General features: G+C 41.2%; 1 protein-coding gene across 1 annotated transcript in view; it reads right to left on the minus strand.

Moving 5' to 3' along the window:
• Positions 1-824: 824 nt before the first annotated feature.
• The window catches only part of p4htmb (prolyl 4-hydroxylase, transmembrane b), an 85,516-nt gene continuing 59,124 nt past the window's right edge, over positions 825-27,216 (minus strand). The window contains exons 5-9 of the mRNA XM_087994080.1: positions 24,828-24,990; positions 18,159-18,344; positions 14,676-14,766; positions 6,255-6,378; positions 825-5,268 (exon numbers count right to left, since the gene is read on the minus strand). Coding sequence (XP_087850206.1) covers positions 5,057-5,268; positions 6,255-6,378; positions 14,676-14,766; positions 18,159-18,344; positions 24,828-24,990 — 776 coding nt within the window. The 3' untranslated portion in view covers positions 825-5,056. The remainder of the gene's footprint in view (positions 5,269-6,254; positions 6,379-14,675; positions 14,767-18,158; positions 18,345-24,827; positions 24,991-27,216) is intronic.

Raw genomic sequence — 27,216 nt, forward strand, 5'->3', positions numbered from 1 at the left:
TTAAATATTATCTTTCAAATTAAACCAAACAAAACCCAAAATTTGGTTTTTTAAAAATATTTCCAGTTGATGACTAGGTTGTTCTCCTTCAAGTAGATAATGTTCAAGAGAAATTTAACAGTGGTATTCAAAACTGAGGTGTTTTGATAAAGTAGAACAGGAGAAATAGTTTTTCCCTCACAGGAGAGTTTGTAATTATAGGATATGAATTTAATGGAACTGGGAAAAGCAGAGCATGACGAGTTGGTATGATTTAGTATGTATTAGCTGTAAAGATAGTGGAAGTAATTTCAGCAGTAACAAAGGAGAGTTGATAAACACTTAAATTAAGAAATATAAATTACAGCGTTATGACAAAAATTGAGCATAGACATTTTGTGTTGTGTATTTGGATGGGCAAGGCACAAGAGTAGGATTATGAAATTATTTGGTGTATGGACTGTAGTGTAAGCGCTTTTTTGTCTGTGTTTTATGGTAACATAATGTAGACATGCCAAATCTACAATTTCCTTCAGTCTCATTCCTGATCCAATACTGTAGCTGACAAACAGATTAACTGTAGTACTATTCCAGTGAAAAAAGGTCAATTCAACACACATTCAGTGAGAAAATGCAGTACGACAGGAAACAAATATAAGGTTCAAGCTTCAGGTTCCTGGCTCTAAGAAGCTCAAATCAGACCAGCACTTAATTAAAAATCACACAATACCAGGTTATAGTCCAACAGGTCTATTTGGAAGTACTAGCTTTCGGAGCGCTACTCCTTCATCAGGTAGCTGTGTGAAGGAGCTACCTGATGAAGGAGCAGCACTCTGAAAGCTAGTACTTCCAAATAGACCTGTTGGACTATAACCTGGTGTTGTGTGATTTTTAACTTTGTCCACTGCAGTCCAACACCGGCTCCTCCACATCAGACCAGCATTGGAAGTTTTTGCAAAGAGCAAAAGCTTTTGTTTTCGAGGTGTGGGGGTGCGATACACAACTGCTACCTCCTTTTGATCACTAGAAAATATGCACATGTGGAAATAAGTTAAGAACAGGATCAAGATTAGATGGGATTCCCTCCATTGCTGAATAGCTTATGGATATATCTGAACTGCACAAGAGCCTAGAAATCAGGATTCAGGAACAGACGAGAAACAAAATAAAGACTCCAAACCAAATAGCTCAATGTCCCGTGACTGTTTATATGAACTTGCCCAGGTACAAAAATATATTGACTAACTGTCCAACTTGCAAATCTAGAGTCTGTGGTTATTTGCTACTCTTTACATTGCTGTAATGTTCAGGGTAAGCAATGTTCCTACATTTTTACAGAACCATCCCATAGTCGAAGAGGTTGTTCCATGTTCTGGGCTTTTGTTGCTACTTCTGTTTATCCCAGAATTCTGATAGATGATTTTCACGCGTACATTAGACACCTTTAAACATTCACACCTCCCCATACCCCTCCATAATGAGTCTTACTTCAGCACAAGGAAGGTGGCAGGTAACAGTCTCAAAATTAATATCTAGTTAATTCGATTCATATTCTAAAAAAACTCCCAAGAGCTTGCAAGAACCAGTACAGACACTACATTTTGGAAAATTAAATATCATCCTGAAGAAGGAAATGCCAGGTTAGCAGCATTAGCAAAACTTTCTGAAGATTTGAAAGATAGCAGGAGAAGTCCATCTAATCTGGCCCAAAATCTCACAAAGAAATAGTGAATCTGGATGTACTGGCGGGGAATCTCTGTGATTGAAAGCAATGATTAGCAATTTCTAAAAACAAGGTCAGGTGGGTAGAAAATCTTTAGGGTTAGGGTTAATGTTTTTAATTGTTCTTAACTGAAATCCACTCCCCATGTGTCCTTTCTAGAAATGATCACTAATTAGTGACCAGGATAAGTGGCTGAACATTCCTCTTTTCTCTCCAGGTCAGGCTCACTCAGAACATTTTTATCAAATTACCACCTTGGTCAAGATTGGTTAACATCATTGCAGACCAAGTATCTGCCCCGGGTTATTACAGCTCAGCATCACGTGAGCAGGAAATTTACTTACCGTAGTTATAATGAAGCCAGGTTGTGTAATTCAAATAGCTACATCTGAACAAAGAAGGGGAAAGTTCTCCTATTTACTATTTCTGAGGAAACCCTAAATGCTTGCACAAAGAACATGGTAACAGTATGACGACAGATAATGACCAGCCTGAAGCATATACTTAAAGTGAATGCAGCAGAGAATGGACAACTCTATCTGAAATTGTGGTGCCCAGCCTAAGAAAATTATATTGATAAGCTTAATTGGCTTCTTGTGGTTTCATACATTACATGAAACTAGTTGCATTTAATACTACCAGGATGGCCAAAAGTCAGGGGTAATATTAAGGGACACTTTGTAATTCGATGCCAGATAACCAGGGTGGAGGGTTACTGAAGAACAGTCATGCTGGGATCAAGGTTAATTCTGCTTCTCTCACCACAGATATTGTCAGACCTGCTGAGTGTCTCCAGCATTCTGTGTTTTTTTTTGCAGGGTATTGTGCAGTCTCAAGAGACTCACTGGCCTACTCCAGCTCTCTCTTCTAATATTGGAAAGTGGACAGTAGGAGAGGAAGAATCAGGACTTCACTCAGCCAAGATGCCCTCTGTTGTGCATCAGTCTGTTGACACATATTGTCCAGGCTCACCAAATGAGTCATGGCTATTTGGATGAGTGGTTGGGGACGACCTGACCATGGAATCAAACTCTAGCAAGAAGCAACATCAGGAGAGGAGGATGACAGAAAATGAAAGGGAAAGGAGTTAATCCCAAAACAAAACAAATATTGAAAGGAACTGTGTAGAGAAGGCTAGGGTCCTATGGCAGTGCTGTAACATTCTAATACTGCAGCTTTCAGTTTACATCCAGGTATGACAATCAAACTAACTTATTTGCCACAATAGGATGAACTTAGGCAGCATCAACAGAGAAATTCTTCCCTTCCTACCTCAGCCGCTGTTCAGCTCTTGAATGGAAGTGACCACTTACTTGAGAGGGAAGATGTAGATGAAAGAATAAAACTATCACCTTGTTTCCTATCAACCTAATATGTTGAGAAACAAAATGCTTTATATTTTGATACCTATGATGCTTTTCTTTGCATCATAGATGACTCCTAGTTGTCTGAGAAACTATTGGTTAAATTCAAGAAATGGTCACTTAGCTTGGTCCTGAGGCTTATGGGTGAATGTGGAGAAAGTGAGGACTGCAGATGCTGGAAATCTGAGTTGAAAAGTGTGGCGCTGGAAAAGCGCAGCAGGTCAGCAGCATCCGAGGAGCAGGAGAATCAACGTTTCAGGCATAGGCCCTTCATCAGGAAAGAAGCTTGTGAGCCAAGGAGGCTGAGAGATAAATGGGAGAGGGTTGGAGTTGGGGGTAGATAGCTGGGAATGTGATAGGTAGATGAGAGTGGGGGTGAAAGTGATAGGTCGGAGAGGAGGGTGGAGCCGATAGGTGGGAAGGAAGATGGACAGGTAGGACAGGTCAAAGGGGCGGTGCCGAGTTGGAAGGGTGGGACTGGGATAAGGTGGGGAGAAGGGAAATGAGGAAACTGGTGAAATCCACATTGATCCCGTGTGGTTGGAGGGTCCCAAGGCGGAAGATCCCCTCGGCCCACAAGCCTCATTCCTGATGAAGGGCTTATGCCTGAAACATCAATTCTCCTGCTCCTCCGATGCTGCCTGACTGGCTGTGCTTTTCCAGCATCACACTTTTCAACTTATGGGCGAATGTACCTCGTTATGCAGTACGAAATCATGAAGTTCCATAAAAGGTCAGGTATGACCTCTGGTCTGTGTTGAAAATTTGGGTGGACAGATTAACAATCAAGATTCAGGACTATTCGGTGCAGCTTGCTGGATTGTGTATTTCTAGTCATCTATAAAGAGCCATGTCAGAATCAGTTCTGATCGTTCCTCTGATTAAAACCATTTGTTAATGATGGAGTGATCGATCATATGGCTATTTGGATGAGATGATAGAGGGTATTTAGTCTGACTGTGTATCTTCAATACAGTGTTGAGTGGGAGTAAGATGGAGTCCCACAGTTGACCTTTATTGAAAGCAGCTCCAAATGGTCATGTCACTATGTTATTTCAAAAAAAGCTATTATTTCTCTTCTGCTCTCCTGAAGGTCCTGATTATTTGTTGAAATGTGGCTCCAGAAGCACACTCTGCCATTTAGTCCCTGGTCCAAGTAGCCATTCTTCTCCTCAGCTTAGCATTTGTTGGCAAGATTCAACAATCAAAACCATTACAATCAAATCTAATACTTTCCCTTTACCTAGTGAGACACTCAAATCTCATAATCAGGAGGTATTCACTCCAAATGACTGACAGCTCCCCATCACCATCTTGACAGATTAGTGAATTCAGCATAGAAAAGAGATTTAAGCTAGGACTTTCTTGGTTTATAGAGCTCAATAATCCTCCTAAAAAGCTTTAAATGGACTGGTTGAGCAGATTTGAGATGTATTGTCAAAAGAAAGAAGAAAGAATGGTCATAAGAATTGAATAAGGAAGGCACAAATGCTGGGAAATCCAAAATTTAAAACAGGATTCTGGAAATACATAGCATCAACTCAGCAACTGCACTGGACTATCATACTATTTTAGGTGTGATCCTCTGTTTGAACAAATGAAAAATAACTCATCTTTAAACAGGAGTTATCTGAGCAGTTCAAATGCCTGCCCACATTCTTGGCCAAGGCAGGGCAGATTAAGAGTGAAATTGAAAGAATAAAGTAATAAAAACAAAATGACTTGGTGCCACTTCTAATCATTAGCCACTGATCCGTGTTCTGAAGCGCATGTCAGGCAGGGACAGGATCAGGCTGAGCTGTGATGCAACATGCAGTCAAACAGCCTGCCAGTATTCACCCATTGGAAGCTGAAGGTAAAGTTACACATTCATGACTGAAGGCAATTGATCACAAGATATTTTCTCTCTAAACCCTGATTGAGGATGGACAAATAAAAAGGGAAGTTTGTCCACATTAAGCATTCAAAGACATTCTGTTTTGGAACACATTCACAGTTCGACATGCAAGTCTTTATAAATGTTATCAACTGCCCACTCTGCAGGAGCTTCTTCATGTGTGTATTTGGAAACTGCTTGTTGGAACTGAATTTGACGCTGCACATCTGGGTCGATGTTGATCCAGTTGTTGGCAATCCATTTGGTCCCTTTGGTGACAACGCAGCCACCATGTAACGAGTACTCATCCTGTTCACCCACCCAGCCTGCAAGAGTTGGGAGAAAACAATTACCACCACGCTTTAGAAGTTTCTAGTTCTGAACCTTGAGGAATGAAATATAATCCTTGTTGCCATTGAAAGAAGATGACTGTCAAAGACAGGGAGCCTGAAGTAGACAGTACAACAGCATCAAGATTGCAAACCTTAGAGCCCTAAACTCGAAGCAGACTGACATTAAATAGTTTCGAGCATGCTGAAATACGCACCACAAACAAATAATAGGAAATGGAGAGAGAAAAAAAGGCAACTAACACAGATCTACCATGACCCTTACCTGCTGTGGTTACGTAACATGGAAACACAGTTGGGATTTACAGTATCTACTGCTGAAAAAGGGGCCTAAGGAGTACAACAAATTAAAAAGCAACAATTCTGTTATTTATTGTTCCTTAGTTTTCACTATATCCTTGATCTTCCTGCTTCCTCTTCTTTTCCAGTGGTTTAAAGACTAACATTTTCATTTTCTTTCAGATTCTGATGAAAGATTATTGACCTGCAGTGTTAACTCTATTTTTCTTTACAGAAACTGCACAATTTGCTGAGATTTATAGGTTTTCTTTGTTTTTATTGGAACTAAATTCTACTCTTTCCAAATGTCAAGAGCTACCTTTATGTACTCTATTTTATGACAGACCTTAATGGGGTAAAACAGTGTATTAAAAAAATCAAATAAATTATGATAAAACACAGTTTGATTGTTTTTTTGCCTGACCTAACTCAGGGGGCACAGCATTTTTAATCTAGCCACAACAGACAGAACAATTATCCATTAGGCAGACAGGAGATCCTCCCAAATTAGTTTTTAATTGCACTTCACAAGCAACCATTTCAGAATAATGCACCAATAATTATTTCCCAGGAACTAGGAAAGGGCATATTTTTAATTGCAAAGTACTTTGGTAAGTCTTACTTCCTTCTCTTGCAAATATAAACAAATATAAACAAATGCATGGCCAAATTGGTCTGAGTACCTTCACCATCAGAGAGGTAGTTGTACCAGAAGAGAGCAGTGCCTTGCAAAGGCTTCACCAGCAGATTGGCTTGGTCACAGTTTCTCCGTGTATCTCGTAAATCCACGTCATTCTGGATTAAAGACTGAGGAAAGAGTAATAGCAAAGAGCACAGTTCTTTAGTTCTTAGAATCCAATATAAATTATCTGTAGTGATTATTTGAAATTGAACTTGCTGTAATACAAAGAGACAACTGCACACTGAATATAATGTTGGCAAAAATGCCAGCAGTTAATCATTTATTGGTGGACAGCTGAATTTATAGTTAGTGCTATAGTATCAAAGGCTTCCCCCCATTTTCCTTATTATGAAGTGCAATACTGGGAACTAATGACGCAATCTGATTACATGGGAGTTAACAGCCTGTCAGTACTTCCTCCCACAGCGGCTCCTCATGAATACTATTCAATAACTATAGATGATCTCAGTCCTGTGTTAACACAGCATCTTAACGTAGATCTTTTCCAGAACCAGATGGATGGAGAGTGATCAGACCTGAAGCTACGTGGCTGATAATCTCCTCTTTAGCCCAACAGTCACATAGCAGCGTCTGAGTGTTTTTGGTTCAGTTCTAGATCATCAGGAATGGATTTTTCAAATCAGCAGGCAAACCTAAATAATAAGAGGTTTACAACAGGATAAATGTTTGGAAATGCCAGCTGTGTTGCACAGCCACTGTACTAATTTTACATTACAAAGTAGTTTAAAATATTTTTCCTTGACATTTTGATAAATCTACAATTATTAGGGTAGAGTTTCCACTAGTTTTATTCGCCCAACCTCAGGTGAAACCAGCTAAGTTAATGCAGTGGACCTCAGAAACCCAGAAACATCAAGTGGAATGAGGGTTCGTTTGACCTGTTAATGTTATTTACAAATCAATTCAACCAAATCCAGGACCATCCAAAAAAACAATAAAAATCAAAATGATGAGCATGACAAGTTATAAGTGCCCAGTCAAGGAGGTCCTTCAAATGCATTTTTATTCAGGCACCCAGGCAATAGCTGGTACATCTGCTAAGTTTTTATATGTTAAAAGCTACTACATTTACAACAAAAATGACGATGCACAGAGTGAAACTAGAAAATGGTTTGGTTGGAATTGAAAAAATAAGATTTAGCAGTTTAAAATCAGATTGCTTGCAATAAGAGAACAAGACATTCTTAACAGAAATACTTGTAGTTGGTGATCAATCCATTTTCAGCTGAATTAATAAAATTACGTCAGGTGACTTTTCTTAAGTACATCAATAACTTTTTTAATAGAAATAAAATATTAGCTATCATCTAACTTGTGCTTCCTCATGGCAACCCCTCCACCAACTGGAGTCTGCTTGCCAACCAACCAGCATGCTCTTCTCTAACAGTACGGAAACACTATTCTCCCATACACAGGTATTCTTGCAAATTGTCTTGATGAGCGTAAGACAAAGCTTTTGGCATATTTTTTCAGCAATAGTCAAGAAAGATAATGATTCTGTTCTATTGTACTAATACACTGTATCGAGGAGACATGCAAAACTGGTCTCATTAGGAATAAGGGGCAAACTCTCCACTGGTTGGAGTCATACCGAGCATATAGGATGATGGTTCTAGTTGCTGCAAGTCAGACATCTCAGCACCAAGTCATCTCTGCAGGAATTCCTTAGTGTCCAAAACATCTTCAGCTACTTCAGCAAAGACTTTCCCTCCATTATAAGGTCAGAGGTGGGGATGTTCACCGATGATTGCACAATGTTCAGGACCATTTGCAACTCCTCAGATACAGAAGCAGTTCATGTTCAAATGCAACAAGATCTGGACAATATCTAGGCTTGGCCTGACAAATGGCTAATAACATTCGCGCCACACAAATGTCAGGTAATGGCCATCTTCAATAAGAGACAGTCTACTGCTGGTTGACATTCAATGGTGTTACCATCACTGAATCCTCCACTATCTATACCCAGAGGGTAGCATTGACCAGAAACCCAACTAGACTCACTATAGTAGCACAGCAGCTACATGAGCAGGTCGGAGGCTAGAAATACTGCATAAAGTAACTTACCTCCTGACTCCACCGAGCATGTACATCAACTGCAAAACCTGCGCCCACACCTCCTCCCTCACCTCCATCCAAGGCCCTAAAGGAGCCTTCCATATCCATCAAAGTTTTACCTGCACATCCACTAATATCATTTATTGTATCCGTTGCTCCCGATGCGGTTTCCTCTACATTGGGGAGACTGGACGCCTCCTAGCAAAGCACTTTAGGGAACATCTCCGGGACACCCGCACCAATCAACTACACCACCCTGTGGTCCAACACTTCAACTCCCCCTCCCACTCTGCCGAGGACATGGAGGTCCTGGGCCTCCTTCGCTGCCGCTGCCTCACCACCAGATGCCTGGAGGAAGAACACCTCATCTTCCGCCTCAGAACACTTCAACCCCAGGGCATCAATGTGGACTTCAACAGTTTCCTCATTTCCCCTTTCCCCACCTCACCCTAGTTCCAAACTTCCAGCTCAGCACTGTCCCCACGACTTGTCCTACCTGCCTATCTTCTTTTCCACCTATCCACTCCACCCTCCTCCCTGACCTATCACCTTCATCCCCTCCCCCACTCACCTATTGTACTCCATGCTACTTTCTCCCCACTCCCACCCTCCTCTAGCTTATCTCTCCACGCTTCAGGCTCTCTGCCTTTATTCCTGATGAAGAGCTTTTGCCCAAAACGTCAATTTTGTTGCTCCTCGGATGCTGCCTGAACTGCCATGCTCTTCCAGCACCACTAATCCAAAATCTGGTTTCCAGCATCTGCAGTCATTGTTTTTACCTACATCATCTACAAGGCAGAAGTCAGGACTGAAAAATGTGTTGCTGGAAAAGCGCAGCAGGTCAGGCAGCATCCAAGGAGCAGGAGAATCGACGTTTTGGGCATAATCTGAAGAAGGGCTTATGCCCGAAATGTCGATTCTGTTGCTCCTTGGATGCTGCCTGACCTGCTGCACTTTTCCAACAACACATTTTTCAGCTCTGATCTCCAACATCTGCAGTCCTCATTTTCTCCTAGAGGTCAGGACAGTGATGGAATACTCCCCACTTTCCTGATGGATGAAGCTCTAACAACACTCAAGAAGCTTGATACCATCCATGATGAATCAGCCTTCTTGATTGACATCACACCCACAACATCTACTCCTTCCACCACTGACACTCAGTACCAGCAGTGTATACTGTCTATGAGATGCAATGCAGAAATTCAGTGAAGATCCTCAGGTAGCATCTTCCAATTCCGTGACCACTTCCATCTAGAAGGAGAAGGGCAGCAGATACACAGGAACACCACCAGCTGCAGGTTCCCCTCCAAGACACTCAGTATCCTGACTTGGAAATATATTGCTGTTCCTTCACTGTCACTGAGCCAATATCCTGAAATTCCCTCCATAACAGTATTGTGGGTCTACCTGTAGCACATGGGCTTCAGTGGTTCAAGAAGCCAGCTCACCACCACCTTCTCAAGGGAAATTAGGGATGGGCAATAAATGGTGGCCAGCCAGTGATCCTACAACTGCATAAAAACAAAATACGGACTTGAAAAGAATTTTATGCTTGTGATTAAATCATGCATTTTTATGGAAAACAGACCTTTAATTTAATCAGTATAATTGTGCCCAAAGTTGAAACTCTACACTTGTAAAATGTCTTGCTATTAAGATATGCAAAGGTTTGAATCAAATTTCCCTCCTTCCTGATAATATTTAAGTAAGTTTATGAAAATGTTGGAATAAATTCAGAAGAAATTCAGCACGGTGACACAACACTAAATATATTTTGAAGGAAATCTAATATATCTCCTCTAAATCCCACTGTGAGAGACTTAGCACTGTGCAAATGTTGTATGGCACAAGGGTTGCAAGCAATGTGGACAGCTGCCAATGAAGTGCTAACATAATGATACAATGGTATAGAACCTTTGGCTTACAAGGTGAATGTGAGGACTGCAGATGCTGGACATTAGAGTTGAGAATATGGTGCTGGAAAAGCACAGCAGGTCAGGCAGCATCCAAGGAGCAGGAGAATCAAAGTTTCAGGCAAAAGCCCTTCATCAGAATGAGGCTGTGAGCTTAGGGGGTGGAGAGATAAATGGGAGGGGTGTGGGGCTGTGGGGAATAGATACAAGCCTGCGTAGTCTGAGACATTCAATTTACTCCTGTTTTGTTGGAAGAGCTAATGGGAATGATACTGCTCAACATAGCAGAAATACAAAAGCAAACTACATACAACATGATGTTCTGCTTTACCAACTGATTCATAGAGTCATAGTTATACAGTTTAGAAACAGGCACTTCCCTCCAACTCGTCCATGCCGACCAGGTATCCTAAATTAATCTAGTCCCATTTGCCAGCACTTGACCCATATCCCTCTATACCCTTCCTATTTATGTATCCATCCAGATTCTTTTTAGTCATAGAGATGTACAGCATGGAAACAGACCCTTCGGTCCAACCCACCAATGCCGACCAGATATCCCAACTCAATCTAGTCCCACCTGCCAGCACCCGGCCCATATCCCTCCAAAACCTTCCTATTCATATATGTGGTGTAAAATTATGTCCCAATACATGTGTGATGGGCCAAGCAGTGGAATGTGGTGAAAGGGTTAAAATTGTGTCCCAATACATGTGTGAATCTAACCGAAAATGGAAGGTGTCGCTTAGTCCCGTGTGAATCTTATTACACACCTTCCCGTGTGAATCTTCTTATCTGTATGTGACCATAATGGAATGTGTTTTTCAGCCTTGCTCTGCTGTTCACATGAATGTTTAGATCTCGAAAAGAGTATATCAGCTGGAAAAGTCTCCAGTTCGGTAGAGTCTGCTCCGGGGTTGCGTTTAACCACCGAGCGTGGGTTGTTGGCAACCGCTCTACGAGAACTGACGGCTCCCAGTTCCGGTAACACGTAGAGTGAGTATAAACCAGACCCGTTGTAAGTACGAGACCTGGTTGTGGCGACGCTGCGGGGAATAAAACACTTATATTCTAGCAGACTCGCCTCTTGGCTGTTTGTTCTGTGTCAGACTACTTTCCTGCGAGCCTGGTCCTTGACCTTGAGAATTTTTTAAAACAATATACCCCTCCAAATGGCTTTTAAATGTTGCAATTGTACCAGCCTCCACCACTTCCTCTGGCAGCTCATTCCATACACTTACCACCCTCTGTGTGAAAAAGCTGCCCTTTAGGTCTCTTTTATATCTTTCTCCTCTCACCCTAAGCCTATGTCCTCTAGTTCTGGACTATCTGACTCCAGGGAAAATACTTTGTCTATTTATCCTATCCACGGCCCTCAGAATTTTGTAAACCTCTACAAGGCCACCCCTCAGCCTCTGACGCTCCAGGGAAAACAGACCAGCCTGTTCAGCCTCTCCCTATAGCTCAAATCCTCCAACCTTGGCAACATCCTTGTAAATATTTTCTGTATCCTTTCAAGTTTCACAACATCTTTCCAATAGGAAGGAGACCAGAACTGCATGCAATATTCCAACAGGGGCCTCACCAATGTCCTTTACAGCCGCAACATGACCTCCCAACTCCTGTACTCAATACTCTGACCAATAAAGGAAAGCATGCCAAACGTCTTCTTCACTATCCTATCTACCTGTGACTCCACTTTCAAGGAGCTACGAACCTGCACTCCAAGGTCTCTTTGTTCAGCAACACTCCCTAGGACCTCACCATTAAGTGTATAAGCCCTGGTAAGATTTACTTTCCCAAAATACAGCATCTCGCATTTATCTGAATTAAACTCCATCTGCCACTTCTCAGCCCATTGGCCCATCTAATCAAGATCCTGTTGTAATCTGAGGTAGCCTTCTTCGCTCTCGCTCATTACACCTCCAATTTTGGTGTCATCTGCAAACTTACTAACTATACCACTTATGCTCGCATCCAAATCATTTATATAAATGACCCAGCACCAATCCTTGTGGCACTCCACTGGTCCCAGGCCTCCAGTCTGAAAAACAACCCTCCACCACCACCCTCTGTCTTCTACCTTTGAGCCAGTTCTGTATCCATTAAATATTGAAATCATACCAGCTGCCACCACTTCCTCTGGCAGCTCATTTCATACACGCACCACCCTCTGCATGAAAAAGTTGCTCCTTAGATTCCTTTTAAATCTTTCCCCTCTCAGCTTAATCCTATGCCCTCTTGTTTTGGGCATTCCCCACCAAGGGGAAATAATCTTGTCTATTTACCCTATCCATGCCTCTCACAATTTTATCAACCTCAAAAAGTTTACCTCTCAGCCTCCAGGAAAATAGTCCCAGTCTATTTAGTCTTGCCCTATAGCTCAAACCCTCCAACCCTGGCAACATCCTTGAACCTTTTCAAGTTTCACAACATCCTTCCTATAGTAGGGAGACCAGAATTGTACCCAGTATTCTAACAGTGGCCTAACCAACATCCTGTACAGGCACAACATAACTTTCCAACTAATATACTCAATTCACTGACCAATAAAGGAAGCATACTAAATTTCACTATCCTACATATCTGTGACTCCACTTTCAAGGAGCTATGAACCTGCACTCCAAGGTCTGTTTGTTCAGCCACACTCCCCAGGACCTTACCATTAAGTGTATAAGTCCTGCCTCATTTGCTTTTCCAAAATGCAGCACCTCACAGTTATGTAAACTAAACTCCATCTGCCACTCCTAGGCCCATCAGCCCATCTGATCAAGATCAGTCTTTGATCCTGTATTTTGCTATCATAAGAACAGAAATACTGTCAGGACTTTCTTATTCTCTCACCAATTTTTTTTTACCTTTCCTTATTTTCTCATTATTTTCATCATCTTACACCTCACCACATCTTTATTGTGCTGATCACTACTTCATGTTGAGTGCCAGTCAGTTGGTAACCCTCTTGCCTCTTAATCAAGTTCCATTTCCAAGATCTCAAGACATAATCTAGACTGCTACCCCAGCGCAGTATTGAGGAGCACCACACCATACCACACCACTGGAGGTGCTCTTTTTCAGATGAGATATCAAACCAAAATTCTTTCAAGCTTCTCAGATGGAAATAAAAATCTCAACTGAACAATTCTGAAGACCTGGGGTGTTCTCCCTGGTTTCTTGGCAAATATATGCCTGTCAACCAACATTATTAAAACAGATTGCCATAAAGACCAGACATCACTGTATCTACATAGAATGTTGCTCATTGCAAATTGGCTGCCACATTTCTAGTACTTCATATAGGCTATCGCATGCATTGGAATGTCCTGGTGTTGCGAGAGTTGATATATAAGTCTTTCCTCTCTTTTTTTGTACAAGTCCGCTTCAGGGCCTCAAGAACTGTGGGACATCTCATCACCCTCATTCCTCCCAAACAGTCATTCTCTAACCACCAGCTTATCCCTACCTTCTATGGATTTCACCCTTGGTACTACACTGCACTTCTGTCCTTGGCTTTTCACCAAGATTTCTCAAGGCAAAACAACCAATACTGTTAATAATTTCAGTCAAGGACAGCACTATCTAGAGTGACAAGTGAAAAATGTAGCAAAAACATTTGAGTTGATGTATGCCATATGTTATATTACTCCCTAATTAATACATTAAAATATAATAATTGAAGTAAAGATTCAGTGGATTTAGATTTAAATACTATATCAGATTTTTAAAAAAATACAAAAAGACTAATTCACAATTTTGCAATACTCAGGACTATGTCTGGTAAAGAGGATGTAAGGAAGTGATGAACATTTGTTAATTTAAACATCACATCATCAATTCTTAAGTTGCAAATTTAAACTAAACCTCTAAAGTATTTTATTGCCTGTAAAAATATTTGAGACATCGGATACTGAAAAATGCTTTCTTTCTCAGTGACAAGTATAACTTCTGTGAAGTTCTTTAAGACTGAAGGATGGCAGACTGGCTCTTGATCATCTATCCATTGCATTCTGTAGAGATAATGAACAGATTCCCTCAGTGGTTCAGAAGCATCTCCATCTCTGGGTCACACAAGTGAGGAAGGTATCATAACCACATGTGATGATCACTTTGGCAATGAGTGGTTGCTGCTTGGCTACTGTGGAATGCACTGTAATGACAGACTACATAATTTTAAACAAAGGGTTGAATATACAAACCGAAGAACTGGTCACAGCACTCATTTTAGGACGTGACTAATAATTTGATCAATAAAAGTGCAGAATCCTACTGAATAGAAAGTACAGCAGCAAAGGCCACTGTTTGCCTCATAGGTTCGACCTATAGTAATATGTGCTTCTTAGATGCTAATTGGCTGACTATCTACTCACCACACACTGTTTATGTAACACAATGACTTGTCAATAAAGTAAATAATTATTTTTTCCTCTTACCAGTTCATCATACGTTCTGTTGTCTGCTACAGGAAAAGCCGTTTCCCCTCCTCCAGAAACATTGTTCAAATAAAACAGCACTGTCACATACCTAGAACAGAAAAAAGGTTGAAGGTGGAGTGAGGATTAAGAAGGAAGTCAGCACATATATAGAAACATTGAAAATAGGAACAAGAGTAGGCCACTGGGCCTACTCCACTATTCAACATGATCATGGCTGATCATCTAACTCAGTAGGAACAAATTACTGCAGCTGCTGGAATCTGCACTGAAAACAAAAAATGTTGGAAATCAGAGCAGGTCAGGCAACATCCACAGAGAGACAGCAAGCTAATAATCATTAGACCTCTGATGAAGAGTCATCTAAACTCTAGCTTGCTCCTTCTCCATGGATTCTGCTTGTCCCGCTGTGATTTCCAGCAGTTTTTGTTTTCATCTGACTCAGTATGCTGGTCCTGCTTTCTCACCATATTATTTGATCCTTCTTGAAGACATTCAATGTTTTGGCCTCAACTGCTTTCTGTAGCAGGGCACTCCATAGGCTCACCACTCTCTGGGTGAAGAAATTTCTCCTAGTCTCAGTCCTAAATAGTCTATCCCATTTCTTTGGATTCTGACCCTGGTTCCAGACTCCCCAGTCCTCAAGAACATCCTTGCTATGTTTACCCTATTAGTCCTTGTAGAAGTTTATAGATTTCTAGGAGAACCCCCATCATTCTTCTACATGCCAGGGAGTATAATCCTAATCAATGCAGTCTCTCTTCATTCATCAGTCCTGCATTCAGCATTCAGTGTGGCAAATCTTCATTGCACTCCCTCCATAACCAGAACATTGTTTTCTCAGATAGGGAGTTCAAACTTTTAACCACACTCCAATTTTGGTTTCACCAAGGCCCTGAACAATTGCAAAAAGACACCCCTGCTTCTTTATTCAAATCTTCTTGCTATGATGGCCAATTTACCATTTGCATTCTCCACTGCCTACTGCACTTGCATGTTTACTTTCAGCAATGATGTACAGGGACATCGAAGTCTCATTGTGACTCCCCCTTTCCCAATCTATCAATCATTCAGATAATAACCTGCTTTCCTGTTTTTGTCACCAAAGCGGAAAATCTGACATTTATTCACATTATAGTTCATCTGCCACACAGTTGTCAATTCTATTAACTTGTCAAATCAATGAAACATTTCTGCATCCTCCTCACAATTCACGTTCTAGCCAGCTTTATTTCATCCACAAACTTGGAGAAATTACATTTAGTCAATACGTTTGCACTTACACAATATCTTGGCAAAAACAAAAAAGGTGCAGTCAACCTAAATTGAAAAGTCTGGAAAGTCTCCACAATAGACAACGAATGATTAGAAAGAATTATTTGCTCATTCCAACCCCAGTAATGATCATACCCCAAGCCTCAGCACCAACTGTGCCTCTGCTCCCAGCTTTGGGTTTGTTTGCTGCTAATTGTGGCCAGATTAGTATTCTGCAGCCAACTTCAATTTGGGCCTCAGGATTGGAATGTTCATTTTAGTACTGGTGTAAAAATAAGTGATATTGGATCAAATGCTGATCAAGACAGTCTGCAGAACATAGTGTATGCAGAGCGGCTAATTCGATTTCCGTCATAGTTCGGTGCCAAAGTTAACTTTCCCTCCAACTAGCTTTAATGCTGGATTAGTGGTGCTGGAAAAGCACAGCAGTTCAGGCAGCATCCAAGGAGCTTCGAAATCGACGTTTCAGGCAAAAGCCCTTCATCAGGAATAAAGGCAGTGCTGTCAGACTTCCACTGTGTTTGAATAAAGGGACTATGGTATTCTTAATAAACAGCAAATCTTTGTATGCTCTGTAAATGGTTATCCTTGCTGCTGTCATGACTACTGTTCAGAACTCAGAATTACTTATGGACATACGAAATTTTAATTACAAATTGTTGTTTTTAAAAGAGTACATAGAGTCAAAAGATTACTGCTGATGTAAATTCAATGGCTGTTTGAAGAGAAGACCTGAATGTCACACCTGAGAATACCAAGGAAGCTTCAAACAACAATCCTTCAAAACTGGGGCAGACACATCAAAACAAACTGGACTGTGATCTGCTGTGACTTCAGTGGCTACTCTCCAGTCACCCAACCCCACCAGAGCAGCAAAATGTACCTCCTGAAAACTATGTCCCAAATAATAGAAGTATTTGTGTTTTCCTATTTCAAGAATACAGAAGAGTAAGGGGTTAAAAATCAATTTCAACCCTGTTGTGTGCACTAATGGGTAAAGGTATATGCTGTAAGGTACACAGTTGAGAAAACCTAGTTACCCCTGCCATGCAGGTAGAGAAAGGATGTCTCTCTCCCCGTTTGAATCCAGAAAAAATGTGAAATTACAGTGGAAAGGAAACAGGACAAAAGTCTTTCAGCTATCCAGCAAAGTCATAAATCTCCAAATCAATTCCTCACTTATGATTATCTGAGCTATAGTTCTGGTTTCCACCCTATTGTTGTTAGAATACTGAATAGACTCACAAACTCTTAGCATTCGCCTGGACCTGTGTTTTGGTTTTAGGCACCATTTACCTATTATTTACTTATCTATGCTATTTAACTCTGTGATCTGTCTGTATTGCCTGAAAGACAAAGCTTTTCACTGTGCCTCGGTACACGTGACAATACATTCAATTCAGTTATCATCCAACATAATGACCTCAACATCCTATCATCTACCCTACAGATCTCAGAGACTGAACTGTAATTTGTTTAAAACTTTTATCTTTGATTTGAACTCACCAACTATTTTTAATCTATGTGATGAACTTTTATTTCTACTTGTATTTAGCAACTTTTGAATAAACTCACTTTTAACTAATAAACACTTTGTCGACTCAAAAATGCCTTGTTTAATTGGCTCCATTTAAAACAAATAAATCTGGGCTTGAACAAAGACATCCATCAGCGAAGGGATCCCTTTAAAATGGAACTTGTTACAGTAAACTAAAGGGGCAGATGAATAAAGGAAAGGAGCCAGCGCATTCCTCCCTCAGTTGAGCTTGAGGATTTGGGGAATTCCATCAGGAACTGTAATAAATTGGGATTGATTGTAAGCACTGTCCATCATATAACAATACTAATATTTTTGTAGAAAGGTCACTAGACCCAAAAAACTCTGCGTTCCCTGCACAGATGTTGCCAGACATGTTGAGTTTCTCCAGCAATTTCTATTTTTGTTTAGATTTCCAGCATCTGCATTTCTTTGTGTTTTGTACAACAATATCATTTGTTCTAAAGGGAGCTGTTGGCCAAGCATTTATTCTTGATTTTGTACTCCCTCAGTATGTCATTATTCTTATTTGTCTGGTTACAATCTCCCATCTTATTTTGAAAAACAATAATTTCCTACAGCTACCTACATTCTCATAATTCCTTTAATAGACAGTCTAAACCTTTAAAAAAATAGAATAAAACATTTATTTGTTTGAATTTGTTACCAACCGGCAGGAAGTCTCTAATGGAGTGGATCCATTTGCTACCAGCTTTGTGTGGAAGCAGCTGGTCTCTGCGTAGATTGGTCCACTGTCATGGTGAGCATGATAATGCCCTCCTTGATCATACTTCACCACCTGCAATGGCTCACTATGCTCTACTATCTCAGGAGGTAACTGTGTCAATCTGATCACCCTGACAAGAGAAAATATTTAAAAATTATACAGTTGTTATGACTACTGGGCTTTACAAAACGTTATTTTCCAAAATGCATCCTTTAACTTAAGGGAAACTTGAGAATTCTTGAAGCACCACAGCTCAAAATTATGTCCATGTGGTCTGGTAGCCATGGGGAAGAAGCTCAAACAAAAGCTTATTAAAATCAAGTGACAAGTTTTTATGTCTTTCTACAGGAATTCTCAGAAAAACAGTATAAGATCCCTTGACATGCAGAAAGAGCAGAGAAGGACAGAGTTAACAGACAGAAATGCAGTGGGAGTTGGTTTTATGTTCAAAAGGATGGCGACAAAACAGCCAGAATATTTGAAGATATGGGGAACTCGGAATTGCCAAAGTGAGCCATGCAGTAGAAGTTGAATCTAGAAGTCTCAGGTTGAGTGGAATGAATCTCAAAGGACACTGGTGATTTCAGGTTTGCTTGACAGGAAGAACTGAGACTGGAGGAGAGCCAAAAGTAACTTTGGATTTGTTCCTGCAAAGTTACACATCCTTCAGAACTGTACACATTGAAAGTGGTTTTAAGATGCTTTTTGATTGCATTTTTTAATTAATGTATCGTTTCTTTAGTTTGGTATGTTCGTTCCCTATTAATTTATGTTTGATCTATTAGATTAGATTACTTACAATGTGGAAACAGGCCCTTCGGTCCAACAAGTCCACACTGACCCTCCGAAGAGTAGCCCACCCAGACACATTTCCCTACATTTACCCCTTCACCTAACACTACAGGCAATTTAGCATGGCCAATTCACCTAACCTGCACATCTTTGGACTGTGGGAGGAAACTGGAGCACCCGGAGGAAACCCACGCAGACACGGGGAAGAATGTGCAAACTCCACACAGACTGTTGCCCAAGGCAGGAATTGAACCAGGGTCTCTGGCGCTGTGAGGCAGCAGTGCTAACCACTGTGCCACCATGCCGCCCCTATTAGTGGATTTTAACTTTTTTATAGTTTTAAAACATCAAAATCTTGCTTTTTAGTTATTTTGATTTGTCATTTGGGAAGTTATCAATCATAATTTTATTCATGTTTATGCATTCTTTTCTAAAAAATGGAATGCATATGATGATTATCAATCCACAGCCAAAGCAATCATTCTTAATGAGAGAATTTGGGCAGAGTACCAGCAATCCACCTCAGTCAAACATAGAACTCTCTATATGCAAAGTGTACTTTCTGGAGGACAGGTTAGCGATCGTGAATGGAGACCTCAACTGATTTTGCTCAGAGATTTGCAAATGAATTTCAGTGCTGATCTGGTTGAGATGTTGTTAAGATGGTTGCAAGTTACGGTTAATCAAATACAATTACAGCAAATGGCAGAATTTAAGCTAGAACTCTCATGATATGCACGGATCTGCATCACATCAGATGTGCACTAAATCCACAGTAGTCAACCACTATACTGAGGTGGGATATTTTGATCAGTCAGTTGATGAAGCTGGATTAAGTTAAAGGACTTAAAGCACTACAACTAGCGTTAGCACCTCGGCTTGGAGGGACATTCCATTTGGTGGGGGGGGGTTAGGTGTTAAACAAATCTTTCAGATTGAATTCCAGATATTATGTAGTACCAGGTGTTTGGGGTCAGCTGAAATGAACAGCAAAATTAAGTGAAAAGGTCAGAAAATTGCTGAAGAGCTTATGTTGCTGAAATATTTCATCTTTCACTCATCTGGACAAATGAAAGAATGTCTTATCTCAACTGATCACAGTTATTTATTCTCCAGGAGAACAGGCTGACAGACTGGTGAATCAACTTTGACCGGCCAAGATGGTATCATGGAAAATGCAAGCTCCCGCAACTACTGACAGAGCATATTGCAGCAGTGATGAAAGAACTCAATGACATCAGGCTCATCCGAGAAAACGGGATCTTTCTGGACAGGACCTTCAGTGAGGTTATTACACCTACCATACCAGAAGACGATGAGGAAGGTAGAGAGGAGACAAGTCCAAGAGACCCAGTGGAAGTACCTGTCAGGAACAGGTTGAATCTTTTGGAAACAGTAGAGACAGACGACACTGCCAGTCCACGAGGTGGTCAGGTCTGCCAATCAAACGTTGGCGTGGAGGCAGAGCCGAGGAGTCAGACATCACACAAAGCCGTGGTAATAGGGGACTCCATAGTGAGAGGAACTGAACGGGGTTGCGGTGGCAACAGGCAGGATTTAGGATGGTGTGTTGCCTTCCTGGTGCCAGGATTAAGGACATCGCAGACAGAGTGCAGGAAATCCTCAAGGGCGAAGGTGAAGAGTCAGAGGTGGTGGTACATGTTGGCGCAAATGACGTCGGGAAGAAGAGGAGGGACATTCTACAGCGGGACTTTGGAGAACTCGGAAGAAAGCTGAAAAGCAGGACGTCCAGGGTGGTTATCTCCGGTTTGCTTCCAGTTCCTTGGGCTGGAGAGGCCAGGAACAGGGAGATAGTGGACTTGAATGTGTGGCTGGGGAACTGGTGCAGGAAGCAAGGATTTAAATTCTTGGATCACTGGGGTATGTTTTGCGGTAAGGATAAATTATACAAGAGGGACGGGTTACACCTTAATAGGTGGGGGACCAGCATTCTGGCAGGCAGGTTTGCCACTGCAACACAGCTGCGTTTAAACTAAATAGCGGGGGGGGGGAGGGGACAAACTGGAAGTTTAAGAAGGAAATTGAAGGGAAAGTTGGAACAAGAGAAGTCAAGAAAGACAATGGTATCAATGGAGCAGAAAACTCAAAAAGGGATCATGCCGTAAGGTTGAGTGAAATAGGGATTGATAGGAAGGGTGAAGGCAGTAACAAATTAAAAATATTATGAATGCACGAAGCATTAGAAATAAGATGGATGAGCTTGAGGCTCATTTGGAAATTTACAATGTTGTGGGGATAACGGAGACGTGCCTTCAAGTGGACTGGGCTTGGGAAATGAATATTCAAGGCTATACGTGCTGTCGTAAGGACAGACTGATGGGCAGAGGGGGTGGGGTGGCCACGTTGGTGAGCAAAATTAGGGCGGATGGTATTGGGGGCAAAATACTGACTTGGATTGAAAATTGGTTGGCTGATAGGAACAAAGAGTAGTGATAAATGGCTCCCTTTCGGAATGGCAGGCAGTGACTAGTGGGGTACCACAGGGGATCAGTGCTGGGACCGCAGCTTTTTACAATATACATTAATGATATTGATGATGGTATTAAAAGTAATATTAGCAAATTTGCTGATGATACAAAGCTGGGTGGCAGGATGAAATGTGAGGAGGATGTTAGGAGATTACAGGGTGACCTGGACAGGCTAGGTGAGTGGACAGATGCATGGCAGATGCAGTTTAATGGTGGCAAGAACAGGAAGGCAGATTATTACCTAAATGGAGTCAAGTTAGGTAAAGGGGCAGTACGAGATCAAGGTGTTCTTGTACATAAGTCAATGAAAGCAAGCATGCAAGTACAGCAGGCAGTGAGGAAAGCTAATAGCATGCTGGCCTTCATAACAAGAGGAATTGAGTATAGAAGCAAAGAGGTCCTTCTGCAGCTGTACAGGGCCCTGGTGAGACCGCACCTGGAATACTGTGTGCAGTTTTGGTCTCCAAATTTGAGGAAAGACATTCTGATTATTGAAGGAGTGCAGAGTAGGTTCACGAGGTCAATTCCCGGAATGGCGGGACTATCTTACATTGGAAGATTGGAGCGACTGGGCTTATATACCTTTGAGTTTAGAAGGCTGAGAGGGGATCTGATTGAGATGTATAAGATTATTAAAGGATTGGACACTCTGGAGGCAGGAAGCATGTTTCTGCTGATGGGTGAGTCCTGAACCAGAGGGCACAGTTTAAAAATAAGGGGTAGGCCATTTAGAACAGAGTTGAGGAGAAACTTCTTCACCCAGAGAGTGGTGAGTGTGTGGAATGCGCTGCCCCAGAAGGCTGTGGAGGCCAAGTCTCTGGAAATTTTCAAGAAAGAGTTGGATAGAGCTCTTAAGGATAGTGGAATCAAGGGTTATGGGGATAAGGCAGGAACAGGATACTGATTGAGGATGATCAGCCATGATCATAATGAATGGTGGTGCTGGCTCGAAGGGCAGAATGGCCTACTCCTGCACCTATTGTCTATTGTCTATAATCAAAAAGATTCAAGGCATGGTCACATTTCTGTTTGTAGACAATGGGACACTGTGTAATGATGTTTATTACTTCTAACAGGTGTAAATGAGCCAAGTTACTAGCCTGGCTGATTTTTACTTCAAATTATTCTGGAAATGCAAAATATCTCAAAAATATGAATGACAGGTTAAGCAATACATTTCATGCTACCACTCTGTAGCCGGCATGGACGGGTTGGACCGAAGGGTCTGTTTCCATACTGTACATCTCTATGTGAATGGGATATTCTACTAACAGTTTCCCACATCAGTCTACAAAGACATACTGCTAATACATAATTACATAAAATGTATGAATTTACAATTGCATTTAAAATGCATAAAGTGCTGGTATAGTGCCAGGTACACACGCTATATGTCAAAGCAGCAGAGTGATTGAAATAAAGAACACATTCCTTCAGTTGTTGCTAATAAGCAGAGTTTGGACTATACTCAATCATGCTTGCAAAACCCAAAACAAAGTATGTTATATATGATTCTGCAATCGGGCAGCACTTGTTGAACGCTCCTGAGTATGTTAATAGATACATTCACAACCAAGTTAACTAGGCTGCACTGGCAATTTTTCAGCCAGAACTGACTTGTGAATGATTCAGTAGCCTTTTCTCCAGCAATTGTTTTAATCAATGGAAGTTCAGCATTCTTATGTTTGCTCTAATGGGCTCTCTTTTCAGCAAAATTCAAGTTCCATATTACCAAGCAATGAGCTGAAAGGAAGGTAGGAAAGTTGCAACAAGATTGCCTCTTTGAGCCTGTGAGTTCAAAATCAATCAAGGTCCTCCAGTTGGAGAGTATAAAGCCTACCATTAATGTGATATACTGTAACCTGTTGAACATGGATTGCCATGATACATGCACGGAATTAATGCTAAGCCAGTTCTATGCACCTGCATCATTATGGCATAAAATGGCAATAAAAAGCATATAAACACCAGAACTAGCTCCCAGAGACCTGCACCCCAAATAGTGGTGAAGATGATGGGGAGAACATAGAGAAGCCTAGAATGCTGTCAGATCTACACAGTTTATTATTTTATCAGCTACTATGAGAAGACTGCACAACTATCTCTGACGGTACTCAACAATAATACCTTGAAACAGTTACTTTCCATACTACATTTAACTAATTGAACATTTTATTCAGGGAAAGTAACCCAATTCTATTTGCATGTCAAAGCAATTACCTATAAACGCAATGTGCCATAGTGTAAGCAAACAATTGGATAATTACTTTGCATAACCACAGGTTCCCTTCCAACAGCATTCACATTTACTCAGGTCTTAATGCTATGTATGTGACTTTTAAATTCAAAGTGAATTATCAATGGAACTGTGTTGGGGGAACATGGTTGCACTTGCCAAGTTCTGAATTGGGAGCCTAATATTACTTTCTCATTACTGGATGGTTTTCAATGCTGGAACTTGCGTAACAGAACATAGAAGAATACAGCGCAGTACAGGCCCTTCGGCCCTCGATGTTGCGCCGATCCAAGCCCACCTAACCTACACAGCCCACTATCCTCCATATGCCTATCCAATGCCCACTTAAATGCCCATAATGAGGGAGAGTCCACCACTGCTATTGGCAGGGCATTCCACGAACTCACGACTCGCTGAGTAACACGAACCCTAACATCTGTCCTATACCTACCCCCCCTTAATTCAAAACTATGCCCCCTTGTAATAGCTGACTCCATACGTGGAAAAAGATTCTCACTGTCGATCCTATCTAAACCCCTAATCATCTTGTACACTGTAATGTATCAGATCTGCTCATATCTATCCTGTGCAGCATAGACAAGCAGAAACTCTGAGGTGTTAGCCTGCAGTTCTACAGCTGCTTCCCAATTATTGTGTGATAAGTTCCTGGTGTTGAACGTACCAGTATGGGGAGAAGGCAAATACAAATCAACAAAAGGAAAAGTCACACTATTCTAGTCATAAGTAGGTGGCACTTGCTTACATTCATATTAGCTTGGGTAACTAGTGCTGAAGGTGTGAGTGCTACCACATTTATAATTACTCTAGCAATAATGCCACAACACAGCACAACAGCAGACTACTGAAAATGATTTCAGTGAGTTAAACTTTGGAGTCATAAACATCGCGATAGGTAATCAAATAACTTTAAGGTTGCACGATCTGGAATTTGTTAATGACAACCAAAGTAAATACATTCTTTAATAAAAATCTAGTGTAATTAAATTACTGGCTTGCTTATCACCCCTGTTTCAATAGAAACCTTGGCAAAGACAGAACTTCAGTACATCTTTCTTTGTTTCATTTGAAAGCTCACCTACGTCGAATAGCTCTTAAGATCTGATGTGCTCCTTCACCCTGATACAGCCACGTATGTTTGCTGTTGCGAACCAGTTCGGTCTTCTGCACCCCGCGTTGTCGCAGGTATGTTTGGAAAGCATTTGTATTAAGTTGTTTAAATTCCTCCAGGCTTAGCAAACCTGAAAAGAAAATCATTTTTATTTCTTCCCAATCTCTAACCTCAATTTCTTCCTCTTCTCTCTCTGAGGCAGGAACTCTTGATAAAGTACAGTTAAATAGAAGCATTCAGCCTTTAAGCCTGAATCATTATCCAAATCATGACAGATATGGATCAGAAGTTAATGGTAATCAAGTGAAAATGCACCACTAGTTGATGTCATACCTAGCATAAGGGAAATAGTTGTTCAAGGCTAGCTATTTAAGCCCCCAACTGATCAAAGACTTTCACTTGAACATGTCATAAATTGGGGTGTTCACTGATGACATTTTTGTGACCAGTGTTATTTCCAACTCCTCAGCTACTGAAGTATGGCTGTATCAGCATGCAGCAAGACCTGGATAACATTCACTCTTGGGTTAATAATGCGTCGACCCATTTACATGACCCAATTGCCAGGTGATGGCCCTTACCAACAGTAGAGAATCAGCTCTGATGACGAGACATCCAGACTTGAAACGTTGGCTTGCTCTCTCTCTGTGGATGCTGTCTGACCCACTGTGACCTCTAACAGTTGCTGTTTTCAGTACAGAATCCAACCATCTCTCCCTGACATTCAAGTCATTTCCACTGCTGAATTTCCACAACATCAACATTATGGGAATTATTACTGACATGAAACTTAACTGGACCAACCACACAAATACTATGGCTCAAGAGCAGATCAGAGACTGGGAATTTTGCAATGAATAATTGATCCTCTGAATACCAGGGAGAGTCCAATGTCTAGAAGGCGAAAGTCAGAAGTCTGATGAAATATTCTTTACTTGCCTGGAGAAGGCTCCAACAATCCAAAGAATCAGATCAAAGCAAGTTCTGGCCTGTTTGATCAGACGTTCATTCCTTCCACCTCCTGTGCACAGTGGAAGCAGTGGGTACCATCTTCAATGTGCATTATAGCAGCTTGTCAATGCTACTTTAACAGTACCTTCTAAACCTGCAGCCCTCCAAATCACAGGAAAATCTGGACTTGGAACTATATTGCTTTTCCCTTCACTGTCACACAGTCAAATTCCTCAAATTATTACCCAACAGCATTTTAAGTCTATCAACACCACATGGACTGTGCTGCTTCAAGAAGGGGCCTCATAACCACCTGCTTAAGGCCAATGAGCAATGGACAATAAATACGGGCCTTGCATCCTGAGATAATATTTTTTAAAAACCTGCCAATGCGTCATATCCTTGCAATGCCCTGCCTATGGAAGAAAAGTCTGTAAATGAAGTATTTCCATTGATATAGTGCATTTCACGATCTGCAGACAATCCAAAGTACTTTCCAGTCAATTAAATAATATTGCAATATAGTCATTGTTGTAACGTGGAAAACATAGCAACCAAGTTGTTGGCATCAACACCCCACAAACAGCAATAATCAATGAAAACATCAAGTTGTTTCAGTGATAAAATTGTTAGGGATCAATATTAATCAGAATACCAGAAGAAAGTTAACAGCTCTTCCACAAATAATTCCATGGAATCCTTTACACAATCCAAGACAGTTGGTTTAACATCTCAATTGAAAGATGATACTTCAACATTTCTTTTAGAAGTTTACGTGCTCAAATCTCTAGAGCCTTGAAAATCTTAAAGGTTGCAATGTTTAATAGCTGGCCAGCATTTATTGCTCATCCCTAGTTGAGAAGGTGGTGGTGAGCTGCCTTCTTTAACCACTGCAGAGCATTTGCTGTAGTTTAACCCAAGTCAAGATGGTGAGTGGCTTCGAGGGGAACTTGCAGAGGGTGGTGTTCCCATGTATCTGCTGCCCTTGCCCTTCTAGATGGAAGTGGTCATGGGTTTCGAAGGTGCTAGTTAAGGGTTTTTGGTGAATTTCTGCAATGCATTTCGTACACCCTGCTGCTACTGAGCGCCAGTAGTGGTGAGAGTGCACACTTGTGGATGTGACGCCAATCAAGCAGGCTGATATGTCCATTCTTCTGATAAAAGGCTAGAGAGCAAGTGTCAGAAGACTATATTACAGAAAGAGACACTAAACATCACATCAATCCTGGTCATACCAACATGTGTTCTGACAATGGCTTGCTGCTCAAAATCAATGGCTATTTTTCTATCGTAACTCAGGGAATACTGTCCCATTCTATACCAGCTTGGGCTGGCCACACTATACCAGCTTGGGCTGGCCATGCCCCAGTTAAATGGTTCGATAGTACTCATCCCTTCTGAGCAC

Source organism: Chiloscyllium plagiosum, unplaced genomic scaffold (genome assembly GCF_037043375.1).
Source record: "Chiloscyllium plagiosum isolate Xiang-an unplaced genomic scaffold, Cpla_swu_hap1 HiC_scaffold_14, whole genome shotgun sequence".
Taxonomy (NCBI): Eukaryota; Metazoa; Chordata; class Chondrichthyes; order Orectolobiformes; family Hemiscylliidae; genus Chiloscyllium; species Chiloscyllium plagiosum.